The sequence below is a fragment of the Trematomus bernacchii genome, unplaced genomic scaffold (genome assembly GCF_902827165.1).
Source record: "Trematomus bernacchii unplaced genomic scaffold, fTreBer1.1, whole genome shotgun sequence".
NCBI lineage: Eukaryota > Metazoa > Chordata > Actinopteri > Perciformes > Nototheniidae > Trematomus > Trematomus bernacchii.
The window spans coordinates 796,690-817,074 of NW_022987620.1; the positions used below are offsets into that span (position 1 = coordinate 796,690).

General features: G+C 41.4%; 1 protein-coding gene across 1 annotated transcript in view; it reads right to left on the reverse strand.

Moving 5' to 3' along the window:
- Positions 1–20,385, reverse strand: part of itfg1 (integrin alpha FG-GAP repeat containing 1) — a 175,013-nt gene that overhangs the window by 136,870 nt on the left and 17,758 nt on the right. Inside the window, exon 7 of the mRNA XM_034132737.1 lies at positions 4,151–4,200. Coding sequence (XP_033988628.1) covers positions 4,151–4,200 — 50 coding nt within the window. The remainder of the gene's footprint in view (positions 1–4,150; positions 4,201–20,385) is intronic.

Consider the following 20,385-nt stretch of genomic DNA (forward strand, 5'->3'; position numbering starts at 1 on the left):
GGAGGATCAACTAATGTCAATTTGATCAAAAGCTTCTGATCCTTCTGATCCTACACACACACAATCCTTGAAGATGAAAGGATTACAGTTCTTGTTTTCATCCTTACTTCTGTTCACATTACTCCCAACACACACAAACACACACACGTGCAAGCAAGTCGTGTGGTGGCAGTGGTGCATTGCATTTAGGGAAAATATTTGTTTTGTGTGTTGGGAACAATGAGATTCGATCTACTCAATTGTGCGTGACAATGCATACAGTACTGTGGATGGATTTATATTGTATATATGGCTATAGTAGCAAGGATTGATCACCATAAGATATGGACCAAATATAGTTCTACTGTTGATTATGGATTCACTTTTTTAAACCGAGAAGTCAAATTAGAATCATATGCCACATCTCGAACAGAGGCACAAATCACATGAAATGATATTGCAGAACTTAAAGAGAAATACAAAAAGATAATTATAAAAAGAATAATAGTAATAATAATGTCTGAATTTAAATATTTTTCAATGCAAAGTCATCATATTTAATAGCCCTCTCAGGCCTTTATAAGGTTATGTAACCACTATTATTTGCATAGAATGTATTTAGGGCCGGAGGGAGCATTAGTAATGCCAAATTACCATGAAATTGGCTATTTTGCACTTTTGCAGGTGTCAGTTCCATTCTTGTGTTTCAACAGAAAACAATACAATTATTTTAGTTCTTCCTCCTAAAATACTATCCTGGGCTTGTGTTATACAGTACAGTGCTTAAACACATCTTGGTTGTTCTGAAAGGCTATAAAAGGGACTTAATATCAAAATCCTGATGTGTTTTTATATCACACTTTGTGTTTTTATATCACACTTTAGTTTATTAATATGTACTTATGCGACCAGAGCCAGTTTCTCCCTACAAATGAGCTCAATTATTGTATTAGAGGTTGTAGAATTGACCTTTAAAAACACGTAGCTCTATTTGACGGCCAATGGAACACCTCTTTTCACTCATCTCTGCAGCTTGTTTCCCCCCCCTGTGACTGCTTTCTCTTGTGTAATCGCAGGAAAACAGAGAGTGGAAGGAGACTTGGGGGGGGGGGAGAAACAGAGAAAAGTAATTAAAAGAGAGTGCTGGAGAAAGAGGAATGTGCTGGCCTGTGACCGATAGATGCAGCTGCATTGAACCGTATGGAGGGATTAACAGGGCTCTAATGCTCCGAGGATGCTGGAAAATGCCTGTTTGTGTATATAAGCATAAGCATCTGCATGTGCATCCACAACAATATCTTATCATTTATTTAAGAATGTGCGGATGTGACTGCTTGTAGGTGCATTTAGGGGAAGATGGACAGGAAAAGAACAGAGGAATTTGGCGAAAGGAAAGGATGGTTTTTCTTCATGAATTTAGGGATAGAATGAGAAAGAGGGAGACAGGTAAACTGCAGAAGGACTTATTTTAATTGAAAAAAAACACATTCGTAAAATCTGCAGCTATAGGCTGATACGGTTATTAAATGGGTTATAATAATAATAATACATTACATTTATATAGCGCTTTTCCTGATGCTCAAAGCGCTTGTTATGAGTTTGACAACTTTCTAACAAACGAATAGGAGAAAATATATAGTTATTTGTAACTTTAAATGTTGAATCATTGCAGTTATTTTTTGTAATTCATTAAGTTTGCAGTTAGAAATGTTTGTCTCACTGATTAACTAAACACCAGCAAGAATTGTTTTACCATCAGTTGATGTAACATAAAACACACCTTATAAGGAAGCATTACCAAAGTGAACTAATGCAAAGTTGCGGACATAAGAGTAATAATGTATCCCTTTTATAATTGATGTATCATTGTAATCTAATTGTATTGCTGAGTCATGGTGACACTTGTACTTTGTTGCTTCAAAAACACAGCAGATTCAAAAGACCCACCAAACTCATCAATTGAATCCAACAATTAGATGATTTAATTATTATGTTAAATAAACAAGACATAGCACAACAAAAGAATGCTTTATACATGAGGGAAAATGTCTAGACACTTTGTGCCAGGCTTTTTCACATCTTAAAGAGATGAGCTCTGTGTTCTTATTTGCTTTGAAGAAAGGCATGGTTAAAACAATAAGCACTGAAATAGTAAAGAATAAGGCCGATTTTCACTTACGAAATGTATTACATTAATCATATAAATCTTTACAATCATCTAATACATGTCTCAGATTATTTAAATGTTAAGCTCAGTGACTGTATGCCTTGACTATGTGACAATGAAAGCATGTTCATTTTTCTTAGTTTCTGGTGCTACCATGCTAACGTTTGCATATGAATACAGTTAAGACTGTAAGTATTAGATAAACAGAATTTCCAATACAATTCATATGGGGAATATGAATGTCTGTAGCATATTTGCTGGCAATCCTAAGTAATAACATTTGCCTAAATATCTTGATAAAAGCACAAATGTCAACCTTATGGTTGTAGGAAAAGCAAGGGGTTCACCTATGTAAGTAGCATTGATCCCCTGGGGACTTTGAATGCCTGTACAAAATGGCATGGCATTCCATAATATACATGTAAAGACATTTCAGTCAGGCCTTGAGTGGTGAACCATCAGACATTGCAATCACTTTTCTCTTGGCCTGTGGACCTAACTTTCCACCAAAACATGTTTTTGAAAAATCCTTCAAAACTAACAGACAACAAGAAGGGCTGAAAACACATCCTACCTAGGCAGAGGTTAAAATAACAAAGATTTCAAATGAAACAGAAACTTCCATTGCATCATCCTCTCACCTCATCAACATTCCCGCCACCCATCCCACTTGTTCTTGGAGTGAGGCAGTTTATTTGCTCTGTTTTGCTCCTGCTCGGTCTCTCGCTATCCTCACACATTCTGTCTCTACCAAATCCTTCCATCTCTCTCTCTTTTCTCCCACCTCCCCCGTCCTTTCTCCCATTTCCCCTCTCGTGATAAGATAGACTACTGTTCGGCTTGTGCCTCGACCTGCTGAATTTCAAATAGGGCCCTTCGATAAAAACCCAGAGCCCCGGTCTCCCCTGTCTGCTCTCCCAGAATATTAACTAGTGCTGCAGCACCGCTAACAACTCTGCACCCTAAAGCCCCAGCAAAGCTTTGCAGATCTGTTTGTTGCATTGAGGAGATGTAATGAGGGGTTGAGTGAGGGTCGTCAGTCTTAGATTACAAGTTAAAATACCTTTGGTTGAACATGCACACATAACCTTCTCATCACAGGGTATATGGGTCTGAGTTACCTACGCCAAAGAGGTTATGTTTGGGTCTGTTTATCTGTCAGCAGGATTACGAAAAATAGTGTCCCAATTTTCATTAAACCTGGCAGAAGGGTGTATCCTGGGCCAAGGAAAAATATCTTAAAGGTTGAAGCCGATGTGAATTAGAGTGCAAATACATAAACAATCTTTTGCTCATGGAAAAGACCTTGGTGGAAGTCTGAAGTAAAGAAATGCTGTCTTATTTTAGACTAGAAAGTGATCACTTTATTAAGATTTCATCTGTTCAGGTAACAGCTATAATGGTTCCCACTGGTCCAGTTACCAAATAAATGGAAACATTTTCCTACCAACATCAGGTTACATCTCACATTTAGACCAACTTAACACCCATTCAGTAATCCAATCTGTTTGACAGATTCATGACATTTTTGCTTTAAAAGCCCCTTTAATTTGGATTTCCAACTTGCAATTAAGGCATTATAATTAACATAAAAAACAACAACATTAATAGCCATCCATCCATTCATCCATCGTCAACCACTTATCCAGAGTCAGGTCGCGGGGGAAGCAGTTACAGCCGGGGCCCCAAACTTCCATTACCCTGGCCACATCAACCAGCTCTGACTGGGGGATCGCAAGGCTGGAGCGTGGAGATATAAACCCCCCCACCTGGTCCTGGGTCTGCCCCTCGGTAGTGATATGTTGATCAGCCATGCAACATGTAAGTACCAAAGGGAGTATACATGTATGAGGACTACGCATCATAATCATGCCACCTGCTCAACAGCTACAGTGATATAGTGAACACGGCTGCCCTGACTGAACTGGACTCTTTAAAGAAAGTAGAAATGAGAGTTGGGACTGGGAGACAAGAGTAAAACAAGTCCAAAACAAAGCACATTACCTTGTTGATCCAGGTCTCAAATGCAGGCCCTTCAGTAGTCAGGAACAAATCTGCAGTGTGACAGAGAAAGAGAGGGAGGGAGCAAGTTATTAAGTGATACACCGGTTCATCAGGCAATCATAAACAAACATGCAGCGGGGACTATTGATCTGGAGTGAAGAAACTGCTGTAGATTAGAGCGAATGACAGCATTGAAAATGTACACTGCACTCTAGCTGTGAAGCTTTGTAACTTTGTAATTGATTATGAAAAGAGGAACAACAGATCAATATAAAGTCAGTAATTGCTTGGAATGCTAATGTAGCCTTGTCTACACCGGAAAAGTAACCTTTAATGCAGACTATAATCAAGGCTTAGAAAAGCAGTGGTCACTTTAAATGGCAAGAAATGGTTTTGGTAAAATGGAGAAAAAAGGGTCTTCCACTGCTACTGACATAAACCAAGAGCTGGCATTCAAATACCAAGAGCTGTCAACTCATCATGTATCATTTATAATATCAGCACTATTCACACACCATGCTTATGATTAATAAAATGAAGAAAAGAATGACATCGATGCGAAATATTCAACATTTCAAAGCTTGGTTTAGGACACACTTGGATATTGTTGGGGAATAATTTGCCCTGCATGTCCTCCTTCGCCCTCTGACGCAGCTGACCAACCTTGAGCAGCCGTTATCTCCCATAAGGAGGGGCTGCCCTAGCATATAGTTGATGTTGCCAGTTTGTGACCGGGCAAATCTCAGTCAGAGATAGTTATTGTTGTGGGACACCTGGAACACATCCTTCTCGGGGTGTAGATGACCCCGAGCCATAAGCGACAACAACTGTGATTCAGTGTCCTCAGCTGTTTGGTCTATCTATTGAAGAATGTTGATTATTACACTCTGAACTAGTTCAAACCTGGAGCTACAGGAGGGTTCTTCAGAATTGATTGTGGCATCTCAACCGTGTGGTCAAACCGTGGCCCGTGACATGTCTTGTGAATTCTCCGGCCGAAGCTCCAAATAAACCATCAGTGTTTGCCATCAAAGCTCCAGCTCTCCTCGTGTCTGAGTCCTGACTCTCCATTGCTACAGAAGTATCCCCCACAGATATGTTCTGACAATTCTCTTCTACTGTGGCACTGACTGTTTAAAATACATGTCAGATTCGTAAAGCACAGACATGAATTTATAAAGCAGTGGCAGAAAAACAAGTGAGAGAAGGAAAAGTATAGTTGGGGGGGGATCTCCCGCTGAAGGCAACAGGATTTCGCTCAGCCGTGTGGAGGCTTCACCCCCGGTAATGCCAGCAGCCCGCTCTTTTGGAATCCTTTAACAGGCGCTTGTACTCATATTTCTCGCTCTTGAAGCTTAGGCTGTGCTTCTTATGCTGTTCTTGTGTGAGGACGTTTACTTTCATGGCTGCGCTCTTTCGGACTGCGGCTCTGCCCCAGTAATTGGACATGAAATAAATATTGGCATTGATCTTCCTAAGGGCCCTATGTGTTGCCGTGCTCTGCATGGGAAAATATGAATGATGAAGAAATGGGGGGGAATGAAGGGTGTGTGTGGATAGATGGTCAGGTGGAGATCCTGTATATCACTGGTGGTAGAACTGCAGTGGCCACTGCGGCTGAGAACAAGTTCAGAATGCCGCAGCATGACATGAAAAATAAAAAGTATAATAGATGAAAACTTTCAGTAAATGACTCGCTATCTCTTTGGCTTCATTCCAAACACTATTAACCTCTTTGAGAAGACCGATGTGAGTCAACCTTGTCCTTCCATTTTCTCCTGATAAACAACAGTTCCATCAAAAATATTGTGTGATGCCTCACAATAAAAAAATATATTACCAGATACATATGACATGTTAATACATGTGTAGTTTCTTTGCCAACTGTTAGGAACTCAAAACGTTATAAACTCTTGATTAAACATTAATGTTTGCAACTACTCTGGAAACTCTGGCTTTACATAATCATGAAAATAATCCCATTACCAAGTTTGACTCGATAGTAATGCAGATGGTCATCATGAATTGCATGGCGGTGTAAAGGCAAAAAAAGCGAAGGGATCAGCACAGGAGACAAGCATTGCATTGACTGAGACCACTGGACATCAGTAAGAACCATCACTGCCTTGATGTAATGGCACCCGTTATTGAAGTTGCACAGGAGTGGGAGAAGTTGGAGAGGGGAACCACTGTAGTAACAGATAGTGATCGCAGTATGATAACGGCACAGAGAATTTGCCTTGTGTAGCTCACATTATACAGAGGGCAATCACAGCGGATTAATCATGATTAACACATTAACATTAAGAAATGTTTTAATCAATTGACACAACTATTCTTAATGAATAATATCGACAGATGTCTGGCATTTTATGTAGCGGAATGCCGTCATTTTCTGTGTTAACCTGCCCACTTACATCTGGAAGTAACACACACAGCCCTCTTAAATTATATTTAAGACTCAAATGCTGAAGGAGGTAAAATAGTCCAACTTTTTAAGTTGAAAACTTTGTGGACCTCCAGACATGTAGCCCACACATGCTCAGAAATGCAAAGAAGATAACAAGTGCATGCATATTTTATGCATATGTGCACACATACACAACACTTTACATGATAGGCTAAGTCATTTGCACACTGTGTAAGTGCACACCCGTGTCACTGTGTTTGAAGCCACCGGGTGGTGTGTTGATGAGCTCAGTTAATCAGCCAATCAGGCCTCTTAGACAGAATCCAGCCGTGATTGGCTGATTAGGTGCGATGGTGGTGAGAGAGGCATGGGGTAGAATGAGAGAGATGCAGAGAGATCTTCATCTTTTAAACACTTAACGCTCTCGCTGCGGGGGCTCTACCTCACATCTCGCCTTCTTTTAAAACATGTTCCGTACCGCCAACATCTTTTTTTCTTGTCTGATTTATCTTCATCAAGTCTAGATGCCAATCCAGTATTAAACTTTCCTTTGATTCTCCCCACTGTCAGGCAGTGTATCGGGTAGTAAACTGATTTAATATCAGCCTTGAGCATAACAATAAAGTGCAAGCTGCTCTCTCCTTGGACACTGCAGCACACTGCTCTGCTCTCTGATTTGTCCTAAAATGCTTCCCCTTTTAGGACAGTGTCAAGGGGAATATTCACACACAGAAAGTCAATTCCCTTTGGTAAACGGAGCTTTAAGGTAATCTTAATGGGATCCTTGTGACATTATCCTCCTTCAGTGCATTGTCCTTCTACACTCTCCCCTCCCTTCCTCTCGGTGCCTGGCAGAAAGTGTTCTACAACAGCCTCATAAAGAGCTGCTAGCTAGCAATATAAACTAACTGCTGCCACCATAACTCTCTTTAACACAGTTTTACGGTTTCAGAGACTTTAACTAGCCTGCCAAGGACCTTTTTGCGACTCATTTAAGTAAAAGAGATATTATAAAAGAGTACAAGAACAAAATAAGATCAGAAGAGAAACAGACAGACAGACACTAAGTGAAAGTCTTCTGTTAAATTGAATTGTCTGTTTACATTGCCGCAGTTCCCCCCGTTTAATTTCTGCAACTCAGTTTGTGTTTCTTTGTGTGCTTTGCTGAGAAATGCTCACTACTAGAATATTATTTAGTATGTCTTTGCTATTCTTTCTGGTCTATTTTCATCCAGAAAATCCTCAAATAAACATATATACACATATTCAGTTATTTTCCACTTTTCTTAATACCGGGAGGGAATGATCAAGCCTCACCCTTATCAAACATAAATATTTACCATTTAAGTTCAACAAGTCAGTCTTTTGAATAATGTATGAACTCTTTAGGTTTATGGTTTACAGGTTTATCATCAACTTTGTTATTGAGAAATCTTGCTTTTTTGTCAGTTTGGCAAGGTGGGTTTTAGCTCCATAATACCCCTGGGTTACTGTTAAGGAAACAAAGTCGGTTAAAGATTTAAAGAGATGTTTTTTGCAAATCCAGAAAGCTTCATGCAATTGGAAGAAAAGAAAAACGATTGAATATATCCAAATCTGACCCAGCATCTGACATTTAACCGTTTAAAAATGGTTGAATGCTTTGTCAGGTTTGTACAAAGCATCATCTTTAGGGGTCACCACTGGGGGCTCGGAGATGGAGCCTGCTGGCACCGACTGAACGGGATGTGGCTATGATGGTGTTACAGCTGCAGGTGGTTGGAGCCTGAATTAAAGGGTAGTTCAATAGTTTCATGCATCAACATGTATCAACAGGTACTTGGGAGCATTACTGCATATGTGGACCATATGTTGAAAGCTTGTTGTCCCTACAGGGGGAGCTGCACAAGGTTTGATCATTTGCCTCAAGTTATGTCAGTTGAGTTGAAGACGTTAAGTCTCAAAAGGTTTTTAATAAAAGCCGGCACAGACTTAGGCCCCGTTCACACGGGACCGTTTGCGTTTATGCACAGTATGCGTATTCAAAAAAGTGTTCCGTTCACATGCATTTGTTTCATTTAACATGTCTGTTCAAACGAGACCGCTGGAAACGCTGTAGTACATATGCCGGGACTGTAAGTGGCGCTGTAACTTCCGCCACAAAATACACCAAAAGCAGTGAAGAAGACTCCGCAGCAGCCCCGCAGCAATGTTGCCATGGCTACCCTTCTGTTTACGCCCCGCCGTGGATTTAGCAACATGTAGTTCATGTAATTCTCCATGTCCACTTGTTGCTGATGGTTGTGGTAGAGGAGCTGTAGATTTTTGCACTAATATCTGTAGCATGGTCAGTAGCAGTAGCACTAGCAGTAGCACTAGCAGTAGCTACTGACAGGAGGAGGAGCATGTCTCCGTGGAGAGGACTCGCTCAGAGAGATATTCTCTACAAACACCGGGTGAGATCCTCCTTTGTCAATATAATGGATCAATGCATGAAATCTGACTCTGTTTATTTTGTTTAAGGAGTATATTGGGCGTTAACAATTCTGGTTTGCCTTTTATAATATTATTTCATTCAAGAACCCCTTGTGCGTTTAATTAACACAGCCATGCTACAGCAGTGAGCAGGAGAGGTGGGGAGAGGTGGGGCTATCGTTATTTTTTCAGGAAATATTCGTATAGAGGTGATTACACGGACTCGGTTGACCCCCCAGAGCGTTTCGTTTGCAAATCTATCTAACCCTAACCCTAACCCTAACCCGTTATCGTTTGTGGAGTCAGTTTCTATCGGCCTCGTGTAAATAATAGGGCTATACGCACGCGAAACTATGCAGATACAAGCAGTTTTCTCCTCGTGTAAACGGCGCCTTAGAAAGAGTGAGGTTATCACAACTGCAATTTATGTTTCAGGCTACTAGCATTGTCAACACAAGATATCTGCCATTACCAACATATCGGTCCATCTGATGGCAGCAATGTTGCAATGTGGTTAATGTAGGCACAAAGAAAAAGAGACAATATCTCTCGCTCTCTTTCTTTCTTTTAAACAGTCCGTTTCGAGTCCAACAACATAGGAGTGTTATACTACATTGATATAGTACTGTTTTAAGACTCACCATTAGAGGCAGCTGCACATTGCCTCAGGACGCAACATCTGGATCGTTGTGGACACATAACTGAAGCAGCTTATTGGACATTACTAGAGGTTCAGGACGAGGAAAACCTACATACTGATCACCTATCACACGTTGGGACCACATTGTGAGGTGAGACTGCTGATATCAAACAACCGCATCATGACCAGCTAGCAGTAATCCTGTTAGACCTGTAGGATTGGAAGTGACCAACAAGACCATCGAAGCCTGCTAATCCCTTCAAACCGTGGCTCAGTAGAAAAGGAGGAGCAGGAGCGCTGCTGTGGTGTTGTTACCAGTCAGCAGTAGGGCTTTAAACACAAGCCCAATTGCTTTGATTATTCCTTTTTAAATGCTCCTTTGATATTATTTAATTGGCATGATTTTAGGACTAAGCCCACACTGCCATGAGAGCAAATTTGGCGACCATTCTCTAGAGAGCAATTAAGAATTCTCCGCAATAGTTGCCCTAATTTATCTATTTAAGTCACCACTGGGAAAAACGCTTTTAAGATTTTGGACTTGTGCTCCGACTGTTAATATGTAAAAAAAAAATCGGATCTTGTTAGAAAGCCTGTCCACATATTTACATTCAATTATGGTTTTCTAACAAAAATATTCAATACATTATTCAAAACAAAAAGATTTCTCCTAAATGATTTGTTTCCCATTATCAGCTAAGTTATTCATCTACTCGCTTACAATTTATGCTATCTTTTATTTTCTGAAAGTTCTTTATTATTGGTGGTCTATGATCTTTGTTTATTTATTTACTTCGATGTGGCCAACAATTTCATAAAATGTTATCCGAAAATATCACAGATATAATAAAGTATCTGAGCTTGTTCTACATTGCACAGCTGTTATATCTGTTCTGAATATTGTGTTATTGAGTTTATTTCATCACCATTAGGTAAACAGCAAGTAAACTTAAGACATCCACACATAAAACGATTCAATAGCAACACCGAGGCGGCACTATGAGCGCACACACACACATTCAAAGCATAAGTAAATAGAGCTGTCATACACCACCACTTGGGAAAGATGCATACATAATTGAGGTATATAAATGTGTTTGTGTGTGGGAGGGTGGGGTTGCGTAACAGCTACAGGGATTCAGAGCTCTAAGTGGTATGTCATGTTGCAGGATAATTAAAAGACATGTTAACGGTGAAGGCTGGAGCATCAGAAAACAAGGCAAAGGAAGACTGAGAGGAAGAGAAAGACTGAAACTAGACTAAGGCTATCCAGTTTTCAAGGTGTGTCTGAATAAACAAGCTTACCAAGCAAATCACTACAAAGCAACAATATGCTAATCCTTTAATTGCAAGAGAGGCAATCCATAATCACTTGATTATTTCTTCTTCATCCCTGCACACTCTCGGATTTCTGTATTTTGTTAAAATGGTGTCTTCTGTACAAATGCCACATCAAAAAGCACACTGTCACACCCACATGAGCGAGTACATGAATAGCAGGCTGCAGTAACAAACACCCACCCCCCACACGGCAAGGCTGCCCATTATTCAAATATCCGTGTGTGCATTTCTGTGTCTTTGGGTTGTGATTCATCCAATCATCAGAATAATTGCAGGTGTGTTTTTTGCCAATAACAGGGTGTTAATAGAAACAACTGTCTAAGCTCCAGTATATTATAACAAACTGCAGCACAAGATATGCTGTAGCTCAGACTAGCATGCTGCAGACCTGTGGAGGTACTTTACATTCTGATGCTGTTTCTGATGAAGCTGCATGCTGCACTGTGGTTTGATTGGCTCTTTGAGGTTTCTATCAGTATTAACCAAGGGACAACCTCTGGATCTGAACAGTGAAGGCAATATCTTTCACCTGCGTTCTCTCTAATGGCCAACAGGGAGCAACTCCACTGGTTGAAAAAGAAGTGTGTCGTATAGATGTCTATGAGAAAATGACTCTACTTCCTGCTTGATTTGTTACCTTAGTTACCATTTTTTGTATGAGTTTAAGGTGTAGTTTATAGTTATTCTTGATACCACAAGAAGTTGATTTTGTAAATTACATTCCCGTAAAAAAATTGAACAAATTATAAGTTTGAGTCTACAACAGTTAGTTGGTTTGACACTTAATTATTGTCAGAGAAAGTAAGAATTCATCTTGTGTAGCATCCAGGACAAAAACGAACCAAAGTCGTTTTCAAAAAAGTCTTCAGTCCACACGGAATCGGCTCAATAAACGTGTCCGTCCACACGAAAACGCTGTAGTACATATGCCGGGCCTGTAAGTGGCGCTGTACCTCCGCCACAAAATACACCAAAAGCAGCGAATAAGACCGATGGCGATTATTATTATTATATTATTATATTATATTATATTATTATTGTTGCTGATGGTTGTGGTAGAGGAGCTGTAGATTTTGCACTAACATCTGTATCATGGTCAGTAGCGTCTGGAGCACGAACGCAACCCTGTGATCCGCCATTGTTGTTGTTGTTGGCAAAACGCATCAGCAATGACGCGGGTGACGCGGGGGTGAGCAGGAGAGGTGGGGAGAGGCGGGGCTATGGCGTCATCGTTTTCAGGAAATGATCGTATAGGGCGTACACATGGAGCCGCAAGCATTTCGTCCTCAGACCTACCCACTTTGGGAGCCGTTATCAAAGTGTATCGGATTCGGGTTCCGAATCCGCGGCTCCGTTTCGGCCTCGTGTGGACGAACCGTCTATATACGATAGAGAACGTTAGAGGATTCAACTGATATCGTCTCCGTGTGGACGGGGCCTTAAACAGACTGGTGTAGTCGTTTTTTCCACACATAGAAGCATACTTTGATGTGTTGAAAAACATATTGAAGAAAAATATGGCCACAACAACAGCAACAAATGTGTCCGGAAAACATTCACCTTAAAAAGTATGTGAACAACCGTTTGATGCCAGTGGTAATATAACGTGAATGCAGCTTAAAATCAAACTTGTGCTCTCATCTTAGTGTTGGTAACTGAACAGTACTTGGTCTGCATGTCAATGTCATCATAAATGTTGCTGTTTGTGCTCTTGATGAAGCCTACGCATAAAGGAAAATGTTCCTCCCATTCCATGATTAGTCTATCCAATCTTTCTTACCGTTACAGCATGACAACAGTTGATAAGGCACAACTTCCACCTGCTCAGGGGTGGACATACATTTAAGTCTTATCTTGACTTTATGTTGTAACAAAGCTGCATGATCCCACCTGTTTTAACTAATGTATAGGGTAACTCTGGCTAATCTATGTTTGAAGTTAATCTTGATGATGCAACAGGCTGCAAATGTGCAAAATAATATAGATGACATGATAGGGGGAAGAGAGCATGAAAGACACACCTCCACCAAGATATAAAGGGGAAATGACCCTGAAGGGTGCGCTTCATAACACCCAAGTCATTTCAAAAAGACATCTCACCGCATGACACCGAAGTCAATTATTTGTTCTCCGTGTCCATTCAGGAAGAAAATTAAAAATCCTGGGGACATTTTTTTATCCACACTTTCTCCAAAAACTTGCTGCAAGAATGTGATGTCCGTTTGGAATCTACAAACTGGAATGTTAGCAGGACTTGAAATAGATCAGTCTGGTTATATAAGCTGACAGTGCTAATTAAAAAAGTGAAGTAAAGTGAGTTAATCCAAGTTGATACTCAGGTTTAAACTGAGAAGAGGAGAGGATGGAAGCAGAGCGTGGGGAGATGAGCGGTCCTTGAGTTATTCATAGCCTCTCCATCAGATTTGTTAAGGGGATTGGAAGCAATTTAAAGGCCTCCGCTGACTGTTTGACTCGAGCAGCATTATGTCTCTCTATTCCATTATGTTGAGCCGCAGTGTGGGGATAAAGACCGGGCTTCCTATTAGCCTCTGTATAAACAGATAGGTGCTAGGCGGTTGCTAAGCCTGGACAGAGAAGGAGAACTCTTGACACTGAGGAGAATAGACAGCAGCCTTTGCTATCTCCTCGCTTGGTCTCACGATCACCTTGCCTCTATCTGTTTCCCTCTTCACACACACACACACCCCGTTATCTGCCGTACTCTGTAGCGCAGAACAGTAGCACCGTTGCTGTGGATCAAAAGGTGTTATGTCTCAGTGAACAGTGATCCGAGAACAGCCACAGGTCTGTAACAAATGGATGAGCACATTGAAAGCACAATTTGTGATCTAAATGTAAACAAAAGGGCAGCCCCACCACCTAAAATTCTAACCGCTGGAGTGGAACCTGCCAGATACAATAATGCCAGATATTAACATTAGCAGGTGTTGACAACACAGAGGAAGACGGGGCTTTTTAGAGCAGAAATACCTCACAGTGCATTACTTCAGTTCCTAAGTGGAAGTGCCAAAAACAGGAACAACACACTGACAAATATATTTTGTTCTGTAACCTTGAATATTTTATTTATATTGATAGTGTATTAAAATCACTTTGACTGTAGTAATTAATTACCTAAAAAAGGCCAATCGTTGGAATTTTCCTGTAAATATTCATTGAAACTAATGCTGCAAAACTGAAATTGGCAATAGGGTTTTGCTAATTACTCGGTTCCCACCAGTCCCATGTTACTCTCATGGTTGCTACTACAGCATAGTCTCGTTCAAGTACACTCCCACACATATACTGTAAGTACTCACTAACGGAAAGACACTTTCCTTCTCTTTTGCCATTTCCCTTTAGCATTGTGGCATTCAAAAGCTTCGCCAAAGTTTACTAAAATGAGCAGTCTTTTCCTCCACAAGCATGTGCTTGCAAACTTCCAATTAGCAACCTAATAAAAGTGCTGGTGTGCTTTTTACAGTTAAGCATCCGTGCTAGTTAAGTCACTGACTCTATCGCCTAAATACTGTAAACATATATATTGTGTAAATCCAGTATATTTTAGGGTTTGAGGACTTATTCCTTCCCCACTCTATACTGTAAGGTTCTAGAGGGGTTGCATGGCAGCATAGAGTGGAGATGGTTGCGGTGATGAGGGAGGACATGACCGCTAGTGGAGAAAGCCAGGGTTATTGATTTCTGAGTTCAGGATGGTCCCCGGACTAAATATATAGGAATTGGATGACTGCATGACTCCTCTCATAACTGAACTCGTCCCTCTAACTTCTCTGTTGTCCTTCCCTTCACTTGCTCTCTAGCATCATGTCACACAGAGGTTAGGGTGACTGAGTGATACCATCAGTAAGCTATTCAGAGTTTCGCTTTGTAGTCCAGACAGAAAATGGAATTCTGTTCAATCTGGTTGCATATGGTAAATACATTTTTACCAGTGTGAAATTCTGTGCCACTATGAGTAATCTGCCCTGGATGCCCTGCAAAAGTTGAAGTCCGGCAACAATTCTCTCTGGTTTTGATTTGGATACATTGAAGATGTCCTGGATGTAGATTTCAGCTCAACACAGATATATTAACAGGAATTGCTCCCATCCTATCTGTCCAGGACATTACAACTTCCAGGACACTTGGACTTGCAACAACAAAAACCCTTTCTTAGATTTTGTACAAAATATATAGGTTATACACGGTTATACATGAAGAATATAATAACATTCATTACTTCAATTGATGCTGAATTGGTTGACGAGGAAACTCTGACTTTTCAACATTAGAAAACAACTTGTGTCCCCCTTTGAAACTTCCTGTGTCTCTTTATCCTCCCTTAAAACTTTAGTTCTCTCTTTCCCTCCCACACACTCCAATTTCCAGTTACTATCCGTGCTTTATAGGGAGGCAATGTGAGGTCAACACAGACAGCAACAGCAACATGGGCAGCCGTATTACATCCCCCTCCTTGTACCTGTAAAAGGCCTTGCAGCAGCAGTAGCGGCGCTGTGTCCGGGCTGCAGTGCAGAGTGGATGTGACAGGCAGCGCCGAGGTTGCTGCATTAGTGTCTGATATGCTGTGTGTGCTTGTGCATGTGTGCTGTCACCTCACTCATCACCACGCTACAAGCCATTAGGGCAGGGGTTTTCAAAGTGTGGGAAGGTGAGCCTCCCCTCAGAGAACATAAGAACAGCCGAGCCCCCCCTCCCAATTATTATTGCTATTATTATTATTATTGTTGTTGTTGCTATAATGCAGGGGTATTCAATTGCATTTCAAAGAGGTCCAGTAAGAGAACATGTCATTAAATGCTCTGTTTTCGCTGTCTACCTTTCTCTTTTTTGAGCACGCCATTTGAAATTACTCCGACTGTTTCTCTCCTCTTGTCTCGTCTCTGTGTGTTTGAATCTACCGTGCTGACTCACTGACTGCACCCATTTGATTGGCTGAGTAGCATCACCTCCTTAAAACATTATGCAATAACTTTTTAAAACCTTTTTATCTTTATGTTTTAAACATTTGTTTTTAAACATTTTCAACATTTTCAACATTTTCAACATCGTGGATGAATCCTTGTATGCTCCCGGCAACACACTGAACATCAACTTTGCCTCCTTATTACAATCACCCCTACTTTAGTGGGAACAATGAGTCTGCGTCTTTGATGCGCACAGGCGGATGATGCGGGGATGCAATGTAGACAGGAATAAACGCAGATCATCCTCTGGCTGCAGCCTTGACCGGTACTTGCTTTTCAAAGTCAATGCGGAAAACCCGCACTCACACAGGTAGGTGGAGGCAGGGGCGGACTGGGACTACAAATCAGCCCTGGAATCTCACCCAGCCCAGCCCACACAAATTGGTAGAGCACGCTAGTGAACTGTCAACGGGGGGGGGGGGGGGGGGGGAGCCTTGCTGCGTGGAAACGGCCCGCTGCACGGACCTCTGTCGCCTGTCAGTGCAACTTACATGATGCCGTTTAAAAACCTAAAAAATAAAGGGCGCTGCCGGCCGTCAGTGAACCGAACCAATAACCGAGCGAACACACAGATGGCCAGTGGGTGGAGGTGAAGGGAATGAGCACTTTTACAGCCTTTTTGGCGAGGTGGGGGAACTCGGTCTCCACAGACAGCCAAAAGTGTGCAAGTGACACTTAACTCGTCTTTTTCTCGTTATTTCTTTCTCACGCTGCGCCTCCCCTGAAGCTCTCTGGCGCCCCCCCAGGGAGGCGCGCCTCACACTTTGGAAACCGCTGCATTAGGGTGATGTGCTGCTGTGCGTGTAACAGAGAGTACAATTCGTAGGAGGAAACGTAGAAATGCAAGTTGGTGAGGACAGAAGAAGCTCCAAAGAAGCTGAAGTAAAAGAGGAATAGAGTTAGAGACATGAAGAAAAGAAAGACAGAGAGAGCTGATCCTCTCTTTGTGTGCTGTCTCTAATGCCCCTGAGCAGGTTATTTGTTAGCCCTTTACTCAGTAAACACGCTGTGAATCCTGTGCCTGCAGGCTGTCAAAGGGACACACACGCACAAACACACAGAGGCATTAACACGCACAGAAATGCAGACACAGTTGTCCCCTCTTTTCCCTCAGGGTTTAGTTGAGGAAGGACTCAGGAAGGCCACCATGCAGACTGATCTCATTGCTCTGTTAATGGCGGTTGTGGGGGCAAATGTTCACTTTGTGTGTGATGAAGTTTGAATCAAGCCCCGGGGGAGTGTGCCAGACGTCGAAGCAAATGTTCGATGTGGCCAAACGGGGGTAATACAACTTCTGTGTCAGTCCGTGACGTTTTTGGGCCCCAACATACCTTTTTTCCTTTGACTTACACAGGGAAAATCCAAATCCAGAGTCATTTTCTCTCCCCATTCATTTGACTGAGCTAAGACAGCCATGAACCTAAGGACTGGAGGCGGGGCTTAAGCAAAACGCAAGAACGAACGATCTCTGGGCCCAGATACGGGATATTGATCTTGAGTCAGGCCATTTTGGCTTCATGCGTCACTGAGCAACTTTCATTTGCATTAACAGTGTCCGGCCTCCAAAGCTGTATCCAGTTCTCTTTAAACATCCATGGTTTGAATAATGCTAACAGTAATAAGAAGGATGAAATCACAAAGTGTGTGCCTGTATTTGTTTCTGTGTCTTGTGTATATTTGTCCACAGTCCTGCTCCAAGCCAAGTGGAGCCCTCTGTGTTCGTCTGTGTGCATCGATTTGTTCCTTCCGTCTTCGACTCTCGGACTGATCCATGCCTCAGCTGGGTATAGAGGGCCTTTGGTATTCTGAAGGAAATGTCAGCGCCGTCACGAGTGCAACACGTATTTTGAGGCAATGTTCCCTCCTTGCTTAGAGAGAGACGATAAGGTTAGTCTAAAAAATATGTAGACCTGCAAGTCCAATCTATTGATATCTGATGAAAACTTCTGCCCACCCAGACAAGTAAATCATTACAAACACTTCCAGTGTCTCTCTGCCTCCGTCTCTGTTGTCCTTATGCCTTGTCTTCAGACACACTCTAACAAATAAAAAAGCTTTAAGAATTTGATTTGCACAATGAAGAAAGAAATGTGCATTGAGAAAGATCCCCCTTGCAAAATATAATGCATGTTCTGAGCAACCATTTTAATTATGTCTTGACCTCAAACTGAACCCACCACCACATTGCCTAAAAGTGTATGTTAAAGACCATTTCAAACTCTTCTGACCCCCAATTTCCTTCCCTCTTTTCAACACAAAGTGGTCCCTGCCTGGTCTCTTGTACCCTCAGGCAAGACCATCCTCCATATAAAACTATGTTTCAAGAAGAGACTTGGAATATGATACTGTTTATGAGAAGCTGAGAGCCTTAAGAAGGTCAGCCCAGAGCTGCAGAGGCCTGGCAGCAAAGGCCTGCCTACCTTTAACCTTTTACATGATGCAGGAATAGCTTGGAGGTGTCTGGAGGGAGACCTCAGGCTTCAAAGGCCTCAAGCTCACACAACGAATATGCATAATAATAAATGAAAGATTCCACGCATGCAATCTATTATGGGCTGATACCATAACAACAAGATACTGCTACACATCTTCTGATGCTCAAACCTGAACACATCATCGGTGTTGTTTCCTGGAGTCATTGGGTGTTTCGGGTCTTGCAACAGACACCCCTCAGCCTGTTCTCTCTGTCAACCTAACCCAGTCACGAAAGATGTATGCTTGCAATCTATAATGGGCTGATACCACAACAAAAGCCACCAATTATTATATGCAACCAGAGCAAATGAGAGTTGTGATAAAAAGCACTGTGAGGGTGAAAGGAGGCGGAGCTACAGTATGTGAGTGTGGGTTTTCACGATGCCTTTTAAATATGTGCAAATCTCAATGGGTCCTTCTCAGGTCGACTATTTTCATTTCCTCGGTCCTCGGTCCTCAGTATCACCGGAAGTTGATTTGTCTGCGCCATCTTGAGTAGCGTCCCATGGCTCTTATTTCTGCCGGAGGACCGAGGAGCGAGGATCGAGGAGCGAGGAGCGATAATGGAGGAGCGATAACCGAGGAACCACCAGACCATCCTCCGGTGAAATCCTCAGATACTCTCCACTCTCCCCTTACTGTGTATCGCTCACTGATTGGACGATGCAGCGCATGCACTGATCTGATGCTTCTTGACATGAGAGCAGAGTTTCCCAGCGGAGTGAAGAAAACACATGAAACTCACGGGACTCACTCCTCAGTTTATACTGTGTTTTGTTTCAATTAATGCATCATTCAGTTACAAATATGTGATATATCTGAACAACAAAGTGGTCAAAAATTATTTTATTCATTTTTTGGAAACATTTTCATGATCGCTTTTTCGTTTTACATTTTCATTTATTGTCATTTCCATTCAGTCAGTCATTAAGTGCTATTTAACATGTTAATGTGCTACATATCCACACAAACAAAGTGTGCAATCCATGCAATGAATGTTCATATAACTGGGTTTTGATAGATAACATATCTCTTTTTCTTCTCTGAATTATTTTATTTCTATTGTGCACTCTAATCAATATTAATCCAACTATTGTTCGTTTATACATTTTAAGAATGGCGTTTAAATAAAATAAGAACTCATTCTCAAAAAAGATAATGTATTTGGGTCTACAACAGATGATTCAAATGTTTGTGTCAGTAAATGTGTACTAACAGAGTGAAAATTATTGTGAAAATAACGGGGACAGAGCTGCTGTCAGACGAACAGCTGTGCGGCGTCATCACAAACGGACGTCGCTTCACGTGACGCTCCGGAGGAAAGGACGTCCCATTGCTCTTAAAACTCATTTCCCTGCTTCTCGTGGTTTCTTTGCGTCTCTCCATGCTTCCCTGGTGGGAGGGACTAAACGCAGGGAAACGACGCAAGTGAGGGACGCAAGGATTCCATTTAATCGACCTGAGAAGGACCCAATGTCTTTAAAACATGGGCACTTCCTCAAGGAAATGACATTTTCATTCATGAAAAAAAGTTGTATTATTGTTCATTTTAACTATAGTCAATTAGCCCAGCAAAGAAAAGTGAGTTATCTCATGTTATTGCCCTCAATGTCCATTTTTTTCTGTGGTATGGAAAATCACAAATCTTGAAGGTGATCTATCAAAGTAAGGCATTTCAATTCCGTGTCAACACTAATGCAAAACCAAAAGTAATTGGCAAAACCAGAAAAAAAAATCTAAATCAAACTCCTAGCCAATGAGAAGATACTTACTTAAATGGATGTAGTTCCAATCTAATATGATCTTAGCTCTATTAGCGTTTTGAAGAATTAAATATTTTTCCCCCCAAGAGAAGTAAAACTGCCATAACAGCAGTGTGGACAGTAATACATTAATGCAACAATCTTCTCTGTATGACTGAAATGGATTA